Source organism: Xiphophorus couchianus, chromosome 5 (assembly GCF_001444195.1).
Source record: "Xiphophorus couchianus chromosome 5, X_couchianus-1.0, whole genome shotgun sequence".
In the NCBI taxonomy this organism is placed as follows: Eukaryota; Metazoa; Chordata; class Actinopteri; order Cyprinodontiformes; family Poeciliidae; genus Xiphophorus; species Xiphophorus couchianus.
In genome coordinates this window covers 28,417,334-28,438,630 of record NC_040232.1, presented here as the reverse complement: position 1 = coordinate 28,438,630, position 21,297 = coordinate 28,417,334, and the positions used below count along the sequence as shown (strand labels likewise).

The 21,297-nt window shown below is 39.7% G+C and overlaps 1 protein-coding gene across 1 annotated transcript in view; it reads left to right on the top strand.

The window, feature by feature from the left end:
- LOC114144899 (xylosyltransferase 1-like) overlaps positions 1 to 21,297 on the top strand; it is a 109,083-nt gene that overhangs the window by 70,189 nt on the left and 17,597 nt on the right. Inside the window, exons 5-9 of the mRNA XM_028018128.1 lie at positions 699 to 779; positions 2,583 to 2,799; positions 3,217 to 3,393; positions 10,788 to 11,053; positions 18,539 to 18,737. Of these exons, the coding sequence (XP_027873929.1) occupies positions 699 to 779; positions 2,583 to 2,799; positions 3,217 to 3,393; positions 10,788 to 11,053; positions 18,539 to 18,737 (940 nt within the window). The remainder of the gene's footprint in view (positions 1 to 698; positions 780 to 2,582; positions 2,800 to 3,216; positions 3,394 to 10,787; positions 11,054 to 18,538; positions 18,738 to 21,297) is intronic.

The window sequence follows — 21,297 nt, the reverse complement described above, 5'->3', positions numbered from 1 at the left end:
TAAACACCTAAAACATGCAGACAGTGATCCCTGAGTTCCAGGTAGAGAAACACACATTTACATGATTTTGCCCACTTTGTGCCAGTTTACCAATCTTTAGATTGTAATACACTTTTTCCTCTATAAATCACTGTTAATATGATTCTGCCTACCTCAGGCACGCACTTTCATCCTACCAATCCACAAACCATAACACACTTGTTTAGAGCTTTGAGGGAGTGAATATATTATTGAAGGCCAAAAATTAATGGCTCTGTACCACTGATAAATGTTTGTAAACTTCTCATTTATTTTTAGCCAACAGCATCGCTTTCTCTCTTTGGTGCAGTGGATGTTCCAGCACTTACAGAGTCGACTTAAAACCTGAATTAGTTCAAAACTCGGACAAACATGAGTCAAAGTCACGGCAGGCGCATGTCTCACAAAGCATCTTGAGTTCTCAGTCTCAACTCTCCGTTTGTTACACTTTGTTCTCTCTGTGTTGTTCTCAGGCGTTTGCTAATTAGAAATGCAGCATAATTTATGTATTTTTTAAGGCGTCTTTTAAAACCAGACTGTAACAGATGAACCCATTTGCGTAACTGTCCTCCAAAAAGTCATTAAACCTATAATTTGTGCTGGAGAATCAATTTCCCTCTATTATACAGCGCCCACCATATGTTCCCAGTCAAGAGTAAGTCATTCTCTTTTTATTTCAGGAACAATAACCAGCTGGTGGCGTTCCTGTCCAAGTACAGAGACCTGAATTTCATTAAGTCCCACGGCCGGGACAATGCCAGGTAAGGTGTACATTTTGAATCTTCCTTTTTAACCTCACTTCTAGCAGCCCTCTCCTTCCTTCTGTCTCTTTTCCACACTCGCACCCACACTTGCAGCTCGTGTGCCAACACAACGTGGACAGTGAATCATAACACAATTAGCCCCCATCTGTGGGCTCCATTAATTAACCTTCTTGGTGAGGAGAGGTTGCTGCCAGATCGCCGCTCGGTGCTGACACCACCCCTCTCTCTGCCCGGTCACGCCCTCGTGGTTGGCCACTCATTGCTCAGCACCGTGGGCAGAAAGACCCAAAGCAGAGGGAACAAATGTCCCGCAAGCACGCATGAGTCAGTGTGACTCAGCGGTACCTTTTTGTGATTGTGGCCGCTGTGTCTGATCACGTGATTCTCTCTGACAGAGGAGCTTCTTGTTTATTAAAATACGCGCACGACTAATTAAATCAAACATCTCAACGATTGCATTAATCGCTTCTAACCTCTTTACTACAAAGATTAATGTCTGAGCGTGTGGCACCGGTTCAACACATCACCATTCAGATAGCAGAGGGAGCAGTCTGACCTGCCTGACCTAAATTTGACTCCCCGCATCCAACACTTGATCTGTTCGCAGGAGTAACACCACCTGCTGTGTCTGTAGGCTGTCAACTGTTACTGCAGCGGGTGTAGGGAAATATTTAGTGAGAAGTTGTAGCTGCCCAGCTCTCTGTGCAGTATTTCTGTGTGAATTTATTGTGCCGTTTGCTCACATTTTTTGTATCTTTACAGAGAGGAGTGTCTCCAAAATAGATGGGGAATTAGGTTTCATATTGGGTTTGGAACAAGGATGGAAATGTTGTCTCAAAGGTGTAACCTATAGTAAAGATAACTGAATAGAGAATAAAATCCACATAGCAGTTCTTGGTGCACAATTCTGATCTTATTTTTTGTTTTTTTATTTATACTACTAATTAAGCTCGACTGAAATGAGATTTCTGTGTGACCGGTTTACGTCCCCAAAGTGACCCACATGCGCAGAAGAAAAACACTGATGTCATTCAGCAAGAATTGTTTACAGAAGTCATAATGGATGGAGGAGTTTATTGAACGATTTTGATGTTTATAGCCAACAATGTCACAAAATCATAACAACATGGAGAACGCTAATAAGAAAGCATAACTAATAGCAATGGCTTTTTGTGGAACATTGACTGCAACTTCTGTAGAGAAATCGATTTGGATGTGTAGTCAGACCCAGCAGTGGTCTGATTGTGATGCGCTTCAGTGACGCACTTCTTTCATAAGTTCACAATTGTAATTTTCAGACATTGTTTACATCCCGACGTACCACATGTGGCTTCGTCTGGTGCCGAATTATGACACGTCTCACATCGATGACATAAAAGTCAGATTAAATGCAGCGTGACAGTTAAGACAACAGACGCTTTGAAAACAATTGGATATGTATCCGAATCAGTAGCACACATGGAAGTGACACAGATCGGATTTTTTTGGAGGGTGAAAAGATTGGTGTGTTCAGACAGCGTTGAAAAAGCTGGATATAAGTCGCATTTTGGGGAAAACCCCAGATTTGGGTCGCATTTGCCTTCCGTGTGAACGGAGCCTAAAGAGGCACTGTTTAGGATTGGTAACCATCACATAGGCTCAACCCACATTTTTCTCACAAATGTGAAACCATTTTCTAAGAATAATTGCCAAGAAAAAAAAATCTTAGACACATTTTTGTACTTTTTCTTTATCTCATGAAAGAAGATTTTTGTCCAGTAGTCAGCTGTGTGACCAGACCGTCCTGTTCGTCTCTATTAGGTTCATCCGTAAGCAGGGTCTGGATCGCCTCTTCTATGAGTGTGACACTCACATGTGGAGGCTGGGTGACCGAAAAATCCCAGAAGGCATCTCTGTGGACGGCGGCTCTGACTGGTTCCTCCTCAACCGCATGTTTGTGGAATATGTGATCAACTCCAAGGACGATCTGGTCACCAACATGAAGCGATTCTACGCGTACACGCTGCTGCCTGCTGAGGTAACACAGGCCAGCACACACAGACAAGGTCACATCTTTTTTTTTTTTACTCTCTAACTTGCAGGCCCTGCTTTGTATTTGCACTGCATCATTTAACAAACAACAGTCACACTGTTCTCCTTTTGTTAATGTGAGATGACTCAAAGGCGGACACTGAGTCTGAGAGTGAGGGCAAGACTTAAGATCCTAACCTAGCAGCCATTAACTCAGGTTGGGGGGAAACAACATAAACCTCTGCAGGGAAATTGAATGTTTATCAAGAGCTGTAGTAAATCCATTTTTTTCCTGCTCCCAATCTTATTTCCTCTTGTCAAGTGGATTATGTGAAAAAACAACAGGCGCACAGTTTTCTAATTTTCCATCTCTTTTATTTTTCCCTCCTTATCTCGCCGCCTATTTTTGCCCCTCATTTCCCAGTCGTTCTTCCACACTGTGCTAGAGAACAGCGCCCACTGCGAGAGCATGGTGGACAACAACCTGCGCATCACCAACTGGAACCGTAAACTGGGCTGCAAGTGTCAGTACAAGCACATTGTGGACTGGTGTGGATGCTCGCCCAATGACTTCAAGCCTTCAGACTTTCACCGCTTCCAGGTAAACGCAACACGCCGGCTGTTCTGATTGGTCAACAGCAACACCTTGAAATCAAAATTCATAATAACTGGTGTCTTGGTGACAGATGCATTTTTTTCTTCTTCCTGATAACATCAGTTTTGTAGGGTTATCAGTAGTAAAAGACAAAACATTCAGAAATAGTGTAAAGAAACAGTGTGCACCAATTTCTGTTTTTTTTGCAGATAAAACAAATTTTGACATCAGACAAACTTGGTTGAACTTAACCTGAATGAACAACATTTAAAGCAGCTCTCACTTGCCTTAGTTGAGGTCAGTGTTTATAACTGAACAACGGGGAACAGATTAGGCAACATGACCTCCATAGGAGAGTTTCAAGGCAAAAAACCCCACCTGATCAAAAATAACTCAAAATTGCACATCTGTTAGAAAACATCTTGATGATCTCCAACAGCTTTTGGAAAATATTATTTGGTATGACGAGATATCAGTGAAACTTTCTGAAAGTTCTGTGTCCAGTTATATCTGATGCAAAACTGAGGCTGGGCTTTATGGCTCAATAGTAAATCTCGGATTTGTTTTTATCCCACATGCAATTTCTGATTTTAAAAAATTTTTTCTTCACTGTTTTCTGTTAAAAAATATAGAATGAGAAAATATATTTTGAAAACTGGCTTTTATTTCAATCATTCCTTCTTTAAGCTGTAAAACATGGTTGTCACACAAGCTGCTAGTTGTTGGGTTGGATAACATCAGTCTGAACTATGGAAACCCTAGAAGTGCATTTGTAAAAAAAAAAAAACATCCAAATGTTTTGAAAATTACATCTTTAGAAGACAGAAAATTTGATAAATCAATCAAATCGATTGATTGGAAACAGCCCTACATAAAACTAATTCTGCAAGTGAGAAGAGACAATATTCTTCCACATTGATGCAAAAAAACTCTTTATCATTTACTCATCAGGTTGAAGAGGCAGTTTCTTTTTGACATCAGGCTGGTTGGTTAGTTTGGATAACTTTTTTAAGTTAATTTTGAAAATTGCTTTCTATATTTATGACTCTCTGCTTTGTTTCTCTAATCAAACTACGTCTTAATGATCTGAAACACTCAAGTGTAACAAACAAGCAACAAAATAAGTAATCTAATTGGAACAAACTTCACAACAATGTAACTAAAGGCAATTTTTTTTATCTTAATGCTGATGTTGAACAAAAGGATTCCTCTATTTCTTTTACTCTTCTCCTAAACTACAAATGTTTAGAAAGGTTATTTTGGTAAAACAAAGGTTGCACAAATAATTACCAACATATATATCAGACATAGTACTGAGGGCCAGTTTTAAAAACTAAAATCAACATAAATAATGTCTCCTTTTAACGCATGAGTGCAGCATTTAGTAGAAAATCAACAGCAGTCAATCGTAATAAAACGAACCAGTCCTCTCACGCTCGGCGTCCCACAGCATTCACTGTCAATATGTGCAAAATCACATCTCCATTAGGATGACCCTGATAGAGGAGAGAAAAGCAGCAGCGTCAGTAATTAGGTCCTGTTTGCCTTTGGTATTGAGAGAGAGAAAGGGGATTTGGCCAGCTTATCACAAATAAAGTAACTTTGTTTCACTATTTGACTTTCAGACGGCTCTTAAAACAGAAAAGAACAAAGTAACCATAAACCGTCTGCCTCGGCTTAGCTTCATTTTTACTCATATCCTTCATGTGGTGAGTCACTTCATGTGCAATGCTCTCCAAATACCAGCCATCACACTGACCTCCACTCTCCCTTTGCCAAACCCGGTTGTCTCGCTTATGTCTCTGGCAGATCGGTGCCAAAACATTGCCCTGAGCTCCTTGGCGCTGCTGCAGGGTCCGCTTGGCATTCAGCATGGTGTCAGTGAGGTCTGACCCTGGAAACAAAGCAGCCCTGTGAGAGGACTAACTGATGCTCTTATAAATTATTTTAGTAATGATGTTAATTTATACATGAACTGCATTCAAAACCTTGCAAGCTGAACCAAAGTCCTGGCCAACACAGTGGAGAAAGATGGACTAAAAGAAAACGCATGAAATTAAGCAGTGCTAACAAGAAATATCTTTTAAACAATATTATATCAATTAAGTAACAATTTAGACAGGGAAAAGTCTCAAATAAAGTCAATTTAAAGTTAATTATCTTGGGGAACTTGAGAGAGTTTGAGACCTTTTTGTTATTATTTGTGGTTTTTCCCTGTTCTCTGGGAAAAATTAGACAGACAGTGATATATTTAAATTCTGTTAACTTTAATGCTTATGACTTACAGCTAATGGAAGTCCAAATTCAGTTTTTCAGAAAATGTAAATATTACATAAAACCTTCAGAATTTATTTTTTTCACAGAAATGTTATGTTATACTCATGGATACACAGTCACATTACAGAGTTTCTTTTTCTACTTTTGATTCTATCAGTGACATAGCACATACCTCAAATTCTGTAAGACTTATGCGCCTGAACAAAAATAACTAGACATAATGTTTTAAACAATAAAATTGCATAATCTACAATAAAATCCGTCTACCTGCCTGTCTGTGTGTCTGCATATAATTTGCAAATAAAATACATTATGTAAATTAATGTAGTTTTTTATCCATAACTTTTAAAAAATTATAATCTAAATTAACTATTTCCAGGGTGCAACACTCTTATTGCTTTTCAAGATTTATGGAAAAGCTGATTTCACTTCCCATCAAGAATACCTGCTTTAATGACCATAGTGACTGATTGGCCAGCAAACTGTCCTGATTTAAACCTCGGAGAGAAATTATGAACTATTGTTTAGAGGAAGACGAGAGACACCGGATCCGAAAACACAGACGAGCTAAAAGCTGCTTTTAAAGCTCTCTGGGCTTTCTGAACACCTCAGCAGAACAACAGACTGATTGCCTCCACAGCATGCTGCGTTTTGTAGTAATTCATGCAAAATGAGTCTCAACCAAGTGTTGAGTGCACATAATGTACACAGACATACCTTGAAGCAGTATGTCCATGTGTTAAAAGCGATCCTAATATAAATATCACATTTACCAGAAACAGAAAAGTTCTACCTCATGCTTTTCTTCTACTAGACTTACTACTAATATACTCGAGAAACAGTCAGCTTCTTTAGCAATGACCTTTTATTGACTCACCCTGGTTGTGACGGGTGTCAAGGAGTGATGGACAACTGCCAAGTCAATTTTCTCAAGATCGTGTAAGCCAAAAAAAAAAAAAAAGCCAAAATATAACATTTTTGTTTTGTGATTTTTTTATTATGTAGTTGATGTTTTTTTTTGATAAATTGAAGTTTGTTTTTGATTAGCAGTAACCCAATCATAAAGATTAGCAGAAACAAACACATGCATTGTGTCAGACTCTGTGTATTTAATTTGTATAATACATGAATTTGAACTGAATCATTAAAATAAAGAACGTTTTTATGCTATTCTAATTTACTAAGATATACTTTAGCATGTTTCAGAAAAAACAAATCAGTTCTTTCAAACGACTCCACAGAATGTGAGCCGGGGCCCCCTCACTCTGGAAGCATATCTGTGTTTAATTTAACACCTCCGGCTTGCCGTACATCATCCCACACTTACTGCTACATGAGAAAAAAAACTGAATTCTAAGAAAATGAGCAACCACCTCATTAGGTCTCCTCTTTTATCGGTTAAGGGTTTTTTTTTTCTTTGCAGGTAACACCAACGTGTTTGGTACTGCAAGATAAATAGTTTTGATGTCTGGGACTAACGTTAGATGTCTTTGAGTCTTAGCCAAGCAGTGGAGGAGGCGAATTTCATGACGCATCATCAACCACAGAATAAACGACGTGGCATGGACAAAGAAGTGGAAAAAGATGTGGATGAATCGGAGGCAAAGACCAGACTGAGACAGATAAAATGGGGGCATGTTAGTTGGATGTTTCTGTTGAATCATACTTTCCAACTCTGCCCACATTTAAATGCAGATAGCTGGGAAATAAGATTTTTTTTTTCTTCCCTACCTATTTTAAATTAGTCAGTAAAAGTTTTAGTCAATTTTTATTGACTAAAATTGACCTATTTAGTCAATAAAAGTTTTTCTTTTATTGACTACGACAACAGGCAGTGATGTGAGTGACTTGCAGTTTTTGTGGTGAACTTCAAGTCAGTGGCCAATGTATTGGGATATTACAACTGTATAAAAAAAGGTTTTTATTGAGATGTTTGGAGGATTTAGTGGAACAAGTCTGACCAACTTTGAAAACTCAAAAGAAAAGAAACTCAAAAGATCTGCAACTATAGTCTCTGTGAATGCTATAACAGGAAGTATCTACAGCATTTTTAGGGAATCTTTTCCAACGTATTTTGTTTTGCTTGTAGGCCTGGCTGCATATTCTTCTGCCTTGAAACATGTCCACCCTGCCGTAAAACGAGAAGGTTTTTCCTTCTGTTTACGACTTATGAAGTTAGTTTGAATGTTTACTTACACAATCTCATAGATTTTGAAATTTTAATTATTTGGTTAAACTCTTTTAACCGAAGAGGTTGTAAAACAAACAACTTTAGGTCAAGGAATTAACCCCGGTTCTCTGAAACATGAGTGAGGTATCTCACTATGGGACACGACCCCAGCGCCTGTCCCCCAGAAGCTTTATTACATTACGCCAGTCTTGACTGGCCAGTAGCCTTCACCATTGACCTTCTATTCAGAATGTAACTGCAGGTGGAAGCTGATTCTGCTCGTGCCACCATGTTCAGCCCCGTCCCCGGCAACAAGACGCCGGGCCAGGAAAACCGTCGCCACACTTTGCTCACAGCCAGTAAAATCCCTTCAAAAAAACCCGCACAAAAAGAACACGGTCAGTTCAGACCCTCTGTCCTTTCTGCCCGCAGAGTCAATGTCCGATTCTCGGAGGCTACACTCGATAATGAGTTCAAGAGGTGAAGACACCTGCACGGATGTCGCCATATGTCACCTCCAGTACCCCAAAAAAACCGACTGCAGACGTAGCAAAGCGGGCCGCCTCCACGTCTCCTGCTTTATCTGCCCAGAAAACTCCAGGACCCTTCATTTTCACCGGTAACACGAGTGCTTTAGGAACACCTGGAACCCAAAAGAAACCTGCCTTCGACCTGAAGGCGAGTCTGCCGCGTCCCCTCTCCTACAAGCCCCATAAAGGTAAACTGAAACCTTTCGGAGATGTCAAGGAAAACGCAGCAGGAAACAAGTCTGCGATCGCCAGTCCTCGCTAAAAAAGTTACAAACAGCCCAAAATCCAGTCAAGGGAGGACCGGTGAACCAAACAAGTGGAAAGCCGGAAGCAGAAAAAAGAAAAAATGCGCGGGGCGAGGAGAGAACTTGTGATGACGTAGACGGGGTTATTCTTCAAAAATTACGGCCATTGCGAAAGCGTGATGCTTTTTACTGTAAATATTTTGACGTGGAAAAGCTCAAGTTTTCTCCAACCTGCTTTATTTGTAGAGATTTGTAACAGCCTTGTTAGTCGCATTGGTTTCTGCCAAATGTGTGAGCGACATTCAAACTTTTTCAGTAAACCCCTCCTGCATGTGGTTTACTGAGCGGAATCATAAGGTTTTACTGAAACCCAATCCGGCTTATATACCAAAGGTTTTTAACCCGGCCTTGCCATGCCGCCCTTTGGAGTCGATGGCTTTCTGCCCTCCACCATTCTCCTCTCAGGAGCATGAACGACTGCATACGCTCTGCCCTGTGCGAGCGCTTCGGATCTACGTGGAGAAAACAGCTGGTTTTCGCATATCTGAGCAGCTATTTGTGTCATGGGCTTCACCACATAAAGGGAAACCTCTAACAAAGCAACGCCTTTCCCATTGGATAGTCGGAGCTATTGCTATGGCCTATCAGAGTAAAGGCCTTGCACCCCCTGCAGATCTACGAGCTCATTCCACTCGTGGCATGGCCTCATCCTGGGCACTGTTTCAGGGTATACCTTTGGAGGACGTATGTGATGCTGCCAGCTGGGCAACTTCTCACACCTTCACCAGGTTCTATAGACGGGATGTCACGGCACCAACTCTGGCTCACACAGTTCTGGGCATGGGATCCACACTTAGATAACTGCAGGATGCATCTTTTGGTCTTCGAGTAAGCTTATCTGGCAATATGGGAGTCGCCACATCACATAGTGAGATACCAAAACGAATGTTGAAAGAGAACTTTAGGTTAAGGAATTAACCCCGGTTCTCTGAAACATGAGTGAGGTATCTCACCAGATCACCCTCCTTGCTTGGAGCGAGGAAGAGGTGTGCTTAAAAGACTGAAGATTGCTTGCGTGACATCAGGCATTTATACTGGGAGGAAGCCCCTCCTCCTGGAGCCGACATCACTTCTACTGGCCAGTCAAGACTGGTGTAATGTAATAGAGCTTCTGGGGGACAGGTGCTGTGGTCGTGTCCCATAGTGAGATACCCAAACGAATGTTGAAAGAGAGCTTCAGTGATTTTTAAAATAGCAACTGGGTGGTGAGGGTTTAAATGTTTGTATGTGGATATTGTCTCCAGGCTCCGATATATTCATACACTGTCCCTAATATCTGAGTAAATATGCCTTTGACAAGTGGCAGCTTGACTGCAATGCATTAGTGCCACAGGCATGCAGTGAAACTGGCCCTCAGTATGATACTACCACTACCATGTGTGGCTTTTGCTATAAAGCTCTTAGGTTTTGAAATATCCTCTATATTTCAGTTTAGGTTAGATTGATGGGACAAAAATCCAAAACCCAGATTAAAACTGGCTTTAGAAAATGCAAAACAGTCTTATACTAAACTACTGTAAGTAAATATTGAAAGAACTGGATGCAATCATTGATGAAAGCAAAACAAACCTGTTTAACCTGTTTTGGGATAAGGCACAATATAAATTCCTGATTTAAAGTTTATATATTTTTGTAACTTTTCATTTTTTAATATCTATGTATTTTGTGAAAGCATTAAACACCCTAAGCTTTTTCATTTCCTCTTGTAGCCATTTTGGTAATACTGACACATTACCATTGGGAGCCTTTAACACAAATGTATTTGCAGATTGAAAAGTGAGACTAAATAGAGGGCAATTTTGATTTAATACAGATTCTAATTCATTCACAAATCTTTGGTGATTTGTGAATCACCAAACGGGGAAATCAACGATTTCCCCGTTTTCGGTCTGCTGCCTTCAGCCGCCCCCCTACTCAACCTCTTATCAGCATTTTCTTTTTCTCTCTTCTCTGCCCACCTATCACTTCCACACATATCTCACACATCACATTTCGTTCCCCTCACATCCTGGCACACCACCGTTTAATAATCTTCTCCTCTTTTTTTTCTTCTCTTTATCTCCTCTGTCCCTGCTTCGCTCCTCTGCTCGCCTCCCGCCTCGCTCTGCGTTTCTGCAGCAAACGGTGCGGCCCACCTTCTTTGCCAGGAAGTTTGAGGCCAGCGTGAACCAGGAGATAGTGAACCAGCTGGACGCCTACCTGTTTGGACCGTTTCCTCAGGGGACGCTGGGACTGAACTCGTACTGGGAGAATGTTTACGACGAGCCAGATGGCGTCGCCAGCCTGTCGGACACGCTGCTCACGTATTACCACTCCTTCACGCGGATGGGCCTGGTGAGGGCTGCGGCCTCGCTTCAGGGGAACCTAAACGATCACAGCTGCAGGTTGGTTTTCATAAAAATGTGTGCGCTTGAGAGGGTAAACATGCGTGTGCATTTACCGATACACAAGCATGTAGCTCTTCAGCATTTATTTCACTACAACCACTCTTGTAATTGCTGCTATTACACACCTGCAGCTTGTGTTTGTCCAGTTCGTTGTCTTCTCAGAAACCAGATGCACCTTTATTAGCTTTGGAAACCACATTGTGCAGCACATAAATGGCCTTCCGTGTTTCTCCTGGTGCATCGCCTCATAAGATCACATATCATGGAAATAGGATAACAATGGATAACTTCAATAAGCAACTGGGAGGCCTGGCTAAAGCCTTTCATTTTGTAACACAATATGACACCATCAATTTATCTCTGCGATAATGAGGCTATGTAGGTCATACCGCAGAAAGCCAGCCTGGTCTATTATTAGTAGGAATGAATGAATTTCAGAGTGCAGTTAACACATTGTATGTGGTTGAAATAAAAAGGACAAAAGGCTGTATGTCAATTTGATGTACTTGCCATTTGGTGTAATTTTGTTTTTATTAGTTTGGTTTTCCTTCTTCAAAAAAACTTTTCCAAACAGAAGCTAATTGTGATGCACTAATCTCGTTTTGGTAAAGTTTTTACCTCCCGATACCAATCTTAGGTAAGTTCAGTTTTTTTTTCTTATCGAGAATAACAGTTCCAGTAAATTCTTAATTTTATAAGGAACATAGTTAACATTGTGTGTGAAGGAGGAGTCACTGTGAAGCAGGGTTTTAGCATAACAGAGTGAACAGCAGACATGTATGGACTTGTCATAGAAAAGCTTTTTTTCTTTAATTTATGAAACACCTCTTATATCTCTGTGTGTAATTCATTCTTACTTCACCTTATTGATACTGAAAATTGCTAACTTTGAGTCTTCCTCCCTCAGGAACAACTTCCACATTGACAAGTGACGTGCCAACTGGATGTGGTTGCACTTGGTACAGTAGTCATTAGAAAAAAATTAAATTTTTTTGAATTTCAGCGGTCAGGGACGGTCGATCTAAAAATTGTACAAAACATATTCATCACATCCGGTCGGGTCTGTGGTTGTGCTTTCTTCTTATCCTCTCATCTCCTTGACTCGCTGGTCAAGCCTGATCATGATCTTGGTTCTGCTTGACATCACTTCCCGTCAGAGGGGACGTGTTCCTCTCCACTGTTGTTCAGTTCTTGCACATGGTGAGGGATTAAAACAAAATCAAGTTTTTTGAATTTTCTTCAAACAGTAAAGTGCTGTTTTTCTTCGACTGAAACTGGCATTTTGTGATTTCTTTAATCAGATTGTTTGAAAAAGCATTTTAATTGGCTAGATTTTGACTTTGTGCTATTAGTCTGAAGGTGAATATTGCAGTTCTGCCTGAAATGAATTGAAGGGTGGTAATCAAATTGGAGCTGGACCCTCTTGCTTTCATTCAAAGTACACAGTTGGTGTGATTTTATTAGGACAGTTGTGACTAACTGTTATGACTGATTAAGCTGACTGTAATATCATTAACATTAAAACTCTTAGTGAATACATCATTTTTATTGAATTATAATTGTTTATCACTTTACCTTTGTTTAACAAAAATAAAAAATATTTTCCTCTCCTTCCTACTGTAGCAGTCTGCAGGAATGCGTGCCTGTCATTTCATACATCCGTCGCGGTCGGCTTCACTCATTGGCTGGTTCTGTGCAAACAACAGATGATAAACTAATGGTTTGGATGCTCCTCACAGGAGCACAACCATAAAGCATGACCATTTGAAAAAGACACATTTTTGGCTGAGAAATCTACTTAATAGACTCTGTGAAGATAGACAGGCGGTCTGTCTGCTGTAGCGGTTCGAAAGCAAAGGATCCAAGTCGAGGCATTTTCAGATAGTGCTATAAAAGAACTCAGACTTCTTCACATTTGTTACAAAAATGAAACAAAATGTACCTACAACTTAATTTCTTGCTCTGCTTTTACTCAGAAATGAGAAACTTTCAAACTTCTGTTTGAGAAAAGAAGGAAAATCAAGCGGTTAGATCAATCGGTTAATTCATCATTTGTACACAGTAGAGCTCGTGTAAAGCAGTCATTAGTGGCAGCCCTAGATGTGAGACGATGCAAATGAACTGAATTGAGTTGAACTGCTTTTGTTGGTTGTCTTCCAAATGGCCAGTCCACATCATGCTTTGGGAAAGTTTTAGACCCACTTAAGTGAGCTGACTGTGAGCTGACATTTGTTTAGTAAATCTGGGTGGCATTGCAGAATCAATCACCTCTTTGTGTGATTTCCTCCTCATATGCAGAAAATAAAGCAGTAGCAAACCCCTCTACCACCCACTGTCCGGTCTGCAATGTAAACGTTCTTTAAAATGTTCCAGGTAAAAGCAAGAGATGAAAGGAAGACAGATTTCACGGTTTCCATATGTCAAACCAAAAAAAATGACTGCCAGCTATAGGGATTTTTTTTTTAATTCAGGCACTGGATCTTTTCCATAGAGCAGTGTTTCCCAACCCTAACTCAAGACTCATTACCCTGCATGTTTTAGATGTTTCCTTGTTTTAACATACCTGATTCAGATGATTGCAGTTCAGTGAACCCCTGTTAATCAGATGTCAATTGAAATCAGGTGTGCTGATGCAGGAAAACATCTAAAACATGCCAGGCAGTGTGTCTTGAGGACCAACGTACCTAAAAATAAATGTATGGTATGTAATAGGAGCTGTTCCAATTAGCCTTTCTGTTATCTGGTTCAAGCAACTGAATTAATTCATTTGGAGTCGTGACCCAATACGTTTTGGCAACGTAGTGCTTTTTTTTTTTTTTTCTTTTTTAATTGAAGCAATGGGGACAATTGTAAATGGTTAAAAACCCAGAGGTCACAAATGATGTGTGTCTATTTGAGATAAAGTTGTGCATGTGAGAGTGTAAGTATGCAGGTATGACTAATCTACCCTGAACTCTCACCTAATGACCGCCGGGAAAAAGGCGCCAAACTCCCTCATAATCCTGCAACAATAAACAAGTATAGACAAATTTTATTTACTTATTTTTTTCAGTTACAACTTCCTGCTGCATTTTACAGTGAGTTTGATTCTCACATATTCAGGGTTTTTTTTTTTTTTTTTTTTTTGCTTTATAGCAAAATACCATGGCTCCTCTATATTGCTGTATCATAAATACTACAAGTCAGAAAACATAACCCAGACACAACAATACTAAGACAGTTCTAAAGCTATAAAAATGGATCAATGCATGAGCAAAAACACAAGGTCACAGAGAGCCAAAATAAATGGATAAAAGTCTTATAGATGCAATCTAGTCATAAAGCCGGTTAAAAATACAAAACTGAACTAAAATGTATAAACAGGTGTTGTTCAAAAATATGCCGCCATGTAGTAAATGCAGTCCAGATCCAGAGCTAAATAAAGTCATAGGGTTGAATCTAATCGTTTTTTTCTCAGGTTTATGTTTGTGTTCTAGGCTTTACGACCATTACAGCAATTTCTTTGATTTACAGCAGAGAGTCTGCAGACTCCGAGGAAAAACATCAGAGGGTGAAAGGAGCAAGAATGATTCTCTGCAAAAGGAGAAAGTTAAATGAGAAAATACATAGCAGTATCTTTAGTGACAGGACTTTCACAGATTCATTCATCCTGTTTGAGCTTTTAATCCTGTTTGTCTGTTTTGCTCAGGGACAGTGTGAGTGTTTACATCAGCAAATTATACTCCTACTAGGTGAAACTACTGATAAAAATACCAAATTGTAGAATCCTGCCACAATCCCAGTAGTTAGTTGGAGAAGGGGGACATTCTTGTCCTCCCAAGAATATATTATATTCTAATGTGAACCATAATTTGAATGCTGCTCTTAGTTCTCTGATACTCTTATAATCCTGAGCTCCCATGGTCTGTGATGAAGCAGGTAAATTTCTAGGTCTTTCATCAGTAAGTGAAAATGTATTTTCACTAACATGTTGTGACAACATTAAACAACACTGAACAGCAGCTCTAAAAGGAAATACCTTTATTGGTATTGATTGTCTGTTCCCCCAAGAGTGGAGAAAAGGAAGACTGTAGATTTTAGCTTAGTGTTCTATGCAATGTCCATTTCCACTGGGCGCATTAATGCATATTATAGTGTATTTAGTATTTGAACTATTAAAAGAAGTAATTATAAAACGTTTTTTAGAGGGGGTGTCAAGGATTTGCAGGTTGTAGATATTTGTGTTCAGCGAATGAAGTGTATTGAAATGTTTTACAGCTAAATAGACTAATCAATACAAATTTCATACCTAATTAATGTGTTAACAGCAGAGAAGAAAAAAGCAATCACATTTAAAAGAACCACAATGCATTTATTACATAATGATGTTAGTAATGGGCTCAGAAACTAATGAACTCACCTACCAACATTTCTTAACTTTTGTAAATCTAAATAAAACTTTGATCAAAGACTGTGGCCTTCTTCAGGTAAAGGCTGTTTTAAATTTTTAGATTTTGATCTATAAAAATAGTATACTACACAGCAGTTATTTAGTTAGAAAAGCCTTTAAAAGACATCTCTCAATAAGATCGACAAATGCTACAGTTCACATACATCTTGTTTTCCTTGAACAGAAAAATCTCCTTGGAAAGTTTGAATTTCTTTGGATCTTCTCTATTTTTCCCCCCATAGTTTGATACTTCTGCTGCAGTGTGACAAAGTGATTCTCTAAGTTCTTTTTTTTTTAATGATAAACATTTAGATGTGGATGTTCTCTCAAAAATACAATTCTTCATTCATTGCATTCCCTTCTTTGCATTAAAAGCTTTTTCTAATTTAATAATCTCTCATAGATTTCATTGAAACGGTTTGGAAGAAGCACACAAAAGCTTTAAGAACAATGAGATAAATAAAATGGAGACAAATAAAAATTACACTTGTACATATCTGGCCTCTCTCTGGTTTGTCGGCATAATGACTGAATGTGTAATTAGTCCAGTGAAACGATGCAAAGCCCCGTGCCTTGAGCTGTCTTCTTTATATTTTATCGGTCTGAAATTTTACCGATGAAGCCAAGTAATTCAATCGATCAGGGTTTACCTTGACGCGTGACACAGCAAAAATGATTACTTAGGAGTTTGTTTATAGGAACTGCCTGTTGTGCTAAGTTTGCTCTCATATGGCAGAGGTGTTTGTTGCTGCCTGCATGCAAAGCATACATCGAGACTAACAGATGGGTGGTTTGGCTTCGGCATAAGACTATGGTGAAAGAGAGTAGACGAACAAGAAGAGTGATTTGGATCTTTTAGCAGCTTGCTGTGACTTTCTTGGAGAGGCAGAGCAGTAAAAGCCTGAATGGAGCTTCTGTGCAGGTTGCTGTCCGGCCCCCTTCGCTCAGCCTCTCGTATCGGCTTTTTGGAAAGGCAGGTCAGAGAGACCTGAGAGCCGAGGTAAAGCAAGGTGAAAGAAAAGCGCCAAGAGCTGCAAGAGGGGCGAAAAAATAAAGGAAAGGAGAAAGACACAGAAAACGAAGCAAGAGATTGGGGGGAGTGTGCAATGCACTCCTTGGGGTGTAAGTATTTGCTGTTCTGCTTGTCAGGGTAGCGTTTGCTAGCTCTGGTTAACTCTTGGTGCTTTAGCTGAATACTGATGAGGCTGCCTGCTGCACAGGGGAGCTGGGGGGAACACTGTGTGTTTGTGTTAAGGTGTGTGTGTGTGTGTGTGTACACAAGAAAACGTGGAATAAGGAGTTTGGGATACACAGAGATTAGAAATCTGGGTGAGAAGGAGTGAGAACATGAGCAGTCAGCAGCTGTTGAGCATCCCCCAACATCGCCCCCTCTCAATCCTTTTATGTTTTTCCAGAAGTTGCTGCGGCTGTCTGGCCTCAAGGCAGCCCTCTGCCACATATGAAGCCACGCACAAATAAACACTCTAATCACAGGGCGAGATCTTCATTCTGCTTCAGATAACTGGATGACCCAGTTCAACTCCATGCTGCCAGCTTACATTGTTCTTTGTTCCTTTTCTCGCATCAGTACTCACACACCCACTTAACAATAGATATGTTATTTGCCGTTATTCTCTTTGTGGTTTACAAGAGTTTTAAGGTGCACTATATTACCAAAGGTATTGAGACACTTGCTTTCATACACACTTTAATTTTAACTGCATCCCATTTGTAATGCATAGGCCGTAACATGAAGCAGTAGGCCGCATCTTTGAAATTATTAGAGCTTCAGCTATTTTGAGAAGGATTTTCACAAGGGGTAGGACTGTGTTTAGCATTTGTGAGGTCAGATCAGGGTGACCCACCGCCACTGTGTATGTGCTACCTCAACCACTAGTGCATTTTGGCTAGCATAATTATTTTTATTCTTGTATCTAAAGGAGAAATGGATGAGTTCTAATGAAATATGTATGGATATCTTTGACGCTGCTTTCAAATGATATTAGGTACGCATGGAAAATTAGGTGAGTATTATAAAGACACTTTATAATACATAAGTATTACGTACATAAGTGTACATTATAAGTGTACGTTATCCTATGACTTTGTATTTTTGTGATTTTATGATGTAAGCACTTTGAAATGCCGTGTTGCTAAACAGTGCTATGCAAATTATATTTGATTGATTGATTGACATAATAAATATATACAAATCATATGAACTGTCAAATATATATCAAATAGTCAGTAAATTGCACTGAGGCTAAAAAAAACATGTTTAAATCAGGTTATATTTAGTACTTACAGATTCCTAAACTGTATAAATATATCCTATAGGGCAGTTCTATTGTTTTTATTTTCCTTTTGATCAGGCCTAATCTTAGCAGCAAATCTAAAAAAAGACAGTAAATGTAGGTATGCCTTCTTGTTTGGGTTTGTCATACTGAAAATTTTCAAAAGTTACACCCATCTTTTTTTTGACCTCTTAAAAAAATGCCCCACCTTTTTTATGTTGTGCTGAATTTCTTTTTTAAATTGCTGATCATGTTTCTGATCCTTATCTAAGATGGACCTGTACTTATGGAAGTAATGAGAATACCCAGGTTAGATGATTTAAGGGGTAGTTTTGTTATAATGGGGTAGTTTTGTTATAATAGTGTCCTTCATAATAATGTTCAGTGTTCAGGCCCAGATAATAAAACGTATAAACTCCAGTCACATAAGTGTGGGTTTAACAGCCGACGAGTAGCACTTCCCTGGAATAATCTGTATTGTCGACATGTCTTTGACAGATTACATCTCTGTTAAAGGTCATTGAATTAATGTCCACCATGTCACACAATTACAGAGCACATTGACTCCCCACTAACCTTTACAGCAAGTACACATTTGCATCCGGCCACATTAGCATGTGCAAGGCAGACTCCCTCTAGACATTACCTAAATAAATCCTGAAAATCTTCCTTTCTCCCTTTTTACAGTCCTATCTGTGAAAAGCTGCTCCATAGTCTGAGGCTTTTCTGATGGATTTATCCTTTTTTTTATTGTGTCAGGTATTTCCCAATGGGCCACCCTGTGTCAGTGCATCTCTACTTCCACCTAGACCAGTTCCAGGGCTACCTGGTCAAGCACCATGCCACCAACCTGGCAACAAGCAAGCTGGAGATCATGGAGACCTGGGTGGCACCAAAAAGGAACTTTGAGCTGACCTCGCTTCCAGGCAGCACATTCAGCCGGCTTCAGTTTGCCGAGGTGAGTCTTATCTGTTTTTAGTTTGATTTATTTATTTATTTTTAAATCAAGAACATATTTTGGCAAAAAAAAATAAAACAACCAGAAAGCCATTAGAGTGTTTACTAGAGTCTCAGTAGCTTAGAAATTTCCTTGTGGGCGTGCCGTGGTGGCGTAGTGGTTAGCGCGACCCGTATTTGGAGGCCTTGAGTCCTCGACGCAGCCATCGCGGGTTCGACTCCCGGACCCGACGAAATTTGCCGCATGTCTTCCCCCCTCTCCTTCCCCGTTTCCTGTCAGTCTGCTGTCATATAAGGGACACTAGAGCCCACAAAAGACCCCCTGCAGGGGTAAAAAAAAGAAATGTCCTTGTAATTCTTGCAGGACAAACTACATACGACTGGCTCTCCTGTCTTTTACAATGTTTTTAAATCGGAGCATGGTTGGTTGCTATTGAGATCTTTCTGCCTTCTTCATGTCATCAAACGGGGAATTTTCTGATTCTGCAGACCTGGGAGTATTCAGGCCAAAATATACCCCAGAATAAATCTATAATTATACATTATTTGCAGTTTATCGCTACAGTGACATTTTATTCATTCCTTTATTGCCCATAGTTATAGCAGCACATCTTCACACAATTAAACCATTGCCTGTGATGGCCTTGTAAAATGCGAGTTGATTGAATGCACCCGAGTCTACGGAGATGAGTGCCTCACGTGTCGCTCGTTTGTTGCCTCCTAATATAATGACTCCTCACCTTCACACCGGGATGCTTCCCCTGATTGTCTTGTTATGTTAATCTTTGTTTCTGTTTAGGATACAGTCACTCAGCTGTGATGCGACAGCCAGTCTAGTCTAGAAAGAAATTAACTGAGCAAATATAAATTGACCTTTTTCTCCCGGCGTTATCCTGCTTTGCGAGGTGCAGAAATGTCAACAAATCTGTCAGTGAGTTTGTTTGCTTTGTTTCGAGCCTGCAACCAGCACACTCACACTCACCTTCACCTTGTTCACCTTTGGGTACCGACTCAGAAGGAATCAGAAAGAGACGCTTTCTGTGTGTCAGGCCTGCGAAGCCGTGAGTGACAGAGAAGCAATGTGAACGGTGGCTTTTATCTGGATGCTAAGCATTGGAAAGCATTTGTCGTCGGCTGCAGCGCCTTGACTGTCACTCAGTTTGTCCGTCTGTCAGTCAAAACCGGCAGAAAGAGCTTAAATGAGACAGCCTGACTCTGCTGCAGAGGGTCGGTGCTTTTTGTCAACTTAGCAGATATGAACCATATTACTCTGGTTTTACAACTGTAGTTTCCGAGATAAACCACGCGGCTGGCTGAACAACGTGTTCCCTGTCCTTCTTTAGATATGTACAAAGCCAGACACGTTTCTTTCTTTCTTTTTACTCTTCCTTCTCTGCCTCCTGGGCGCGTGTATGGCTCTTTTTGAACTTTTAATATAGAGGCACTCGAAGCCAACACAGTTAAAATTAGTATTTCACTTATTGCACGGATTTGACATTGAGAGGTTTATTACTCTGCTACGTGAATCTAACCGGTTTTATCCTTGCTCGTAGCACATTGTTCCAAATTTATACAGATATACATGCAGTACCCTTCACATTTATGGGCACCCCTGGAAAGATGTATTAAAGGCCTTAAAAATAGTTTGCTCTTTGTTTTAGTAGCCTAAGCTTTAGCTTAAGTACATTTATTCAGTGCAGGAAAAAATCTTTTAATTGTGTTTCACAGAGCCAATAGCACATAGCTTATTAAAGGAGTCCTATAAAATGAATTTACCTAATTTTGTTAATCTATTTTTTATTATTTGATCAAAACTTCTTGGAAATATAATCCAGACATTTTCCTCTTTTTTTGTCACCACACAGTATTAAGAATATACGTAGTAAAGAAGATTAAAAAAAAACCAAAATAAATAAAAAATATCTCCAAAGCTCAATGTTGGAGAACCACTTCAAAGAGTGGGATCCTGGGGTCACCAACTCTACATAAAACCAGTAGGTAAGAGCAATACCACCAAAAAGCCTATCTGTCCAATTATCACAAAAGCTTTGGTGAGATCAGTCTAAGAGGAAATAGATACTCTAGTTGGGACAGGAATATAAACAAAGGATGAGTACGTGAGCAAGCACGTCACTGGAACCTTGCAAGCAATTAGCTTTTTTATTAACAGCCAAAATGTAAATATATATAAATGTGTCTATGTATATTTATATATGTGAGTTTGATTGCTCCTTTGAACAGGATTTAATAGGTGTCACTAATAAAATGCACTTGTTTAACTGATCATCAGAAGGTTATAGCACGTCTATAAATGCCAGAGTTTTTTTTTCAGGTGTAGGTTTGAAGCGTAATGAAGTGTGATAAATACCATGCAAAGTTGTAAATGACCAAATTGTTTCTGCCAATAACCTGGAAAGGGTTATAAAACCTTTTCTAAACCATGTGGAAAATGCTAATCTTTGCAGGTGTGTGCAGCCTAGCAAGGCTGCAGGCTCGTTTCAAAGCCACAGAACCTGGACACCAATACTGTCAGAGTCAAATGTGAGGTTATCTGTCCCACA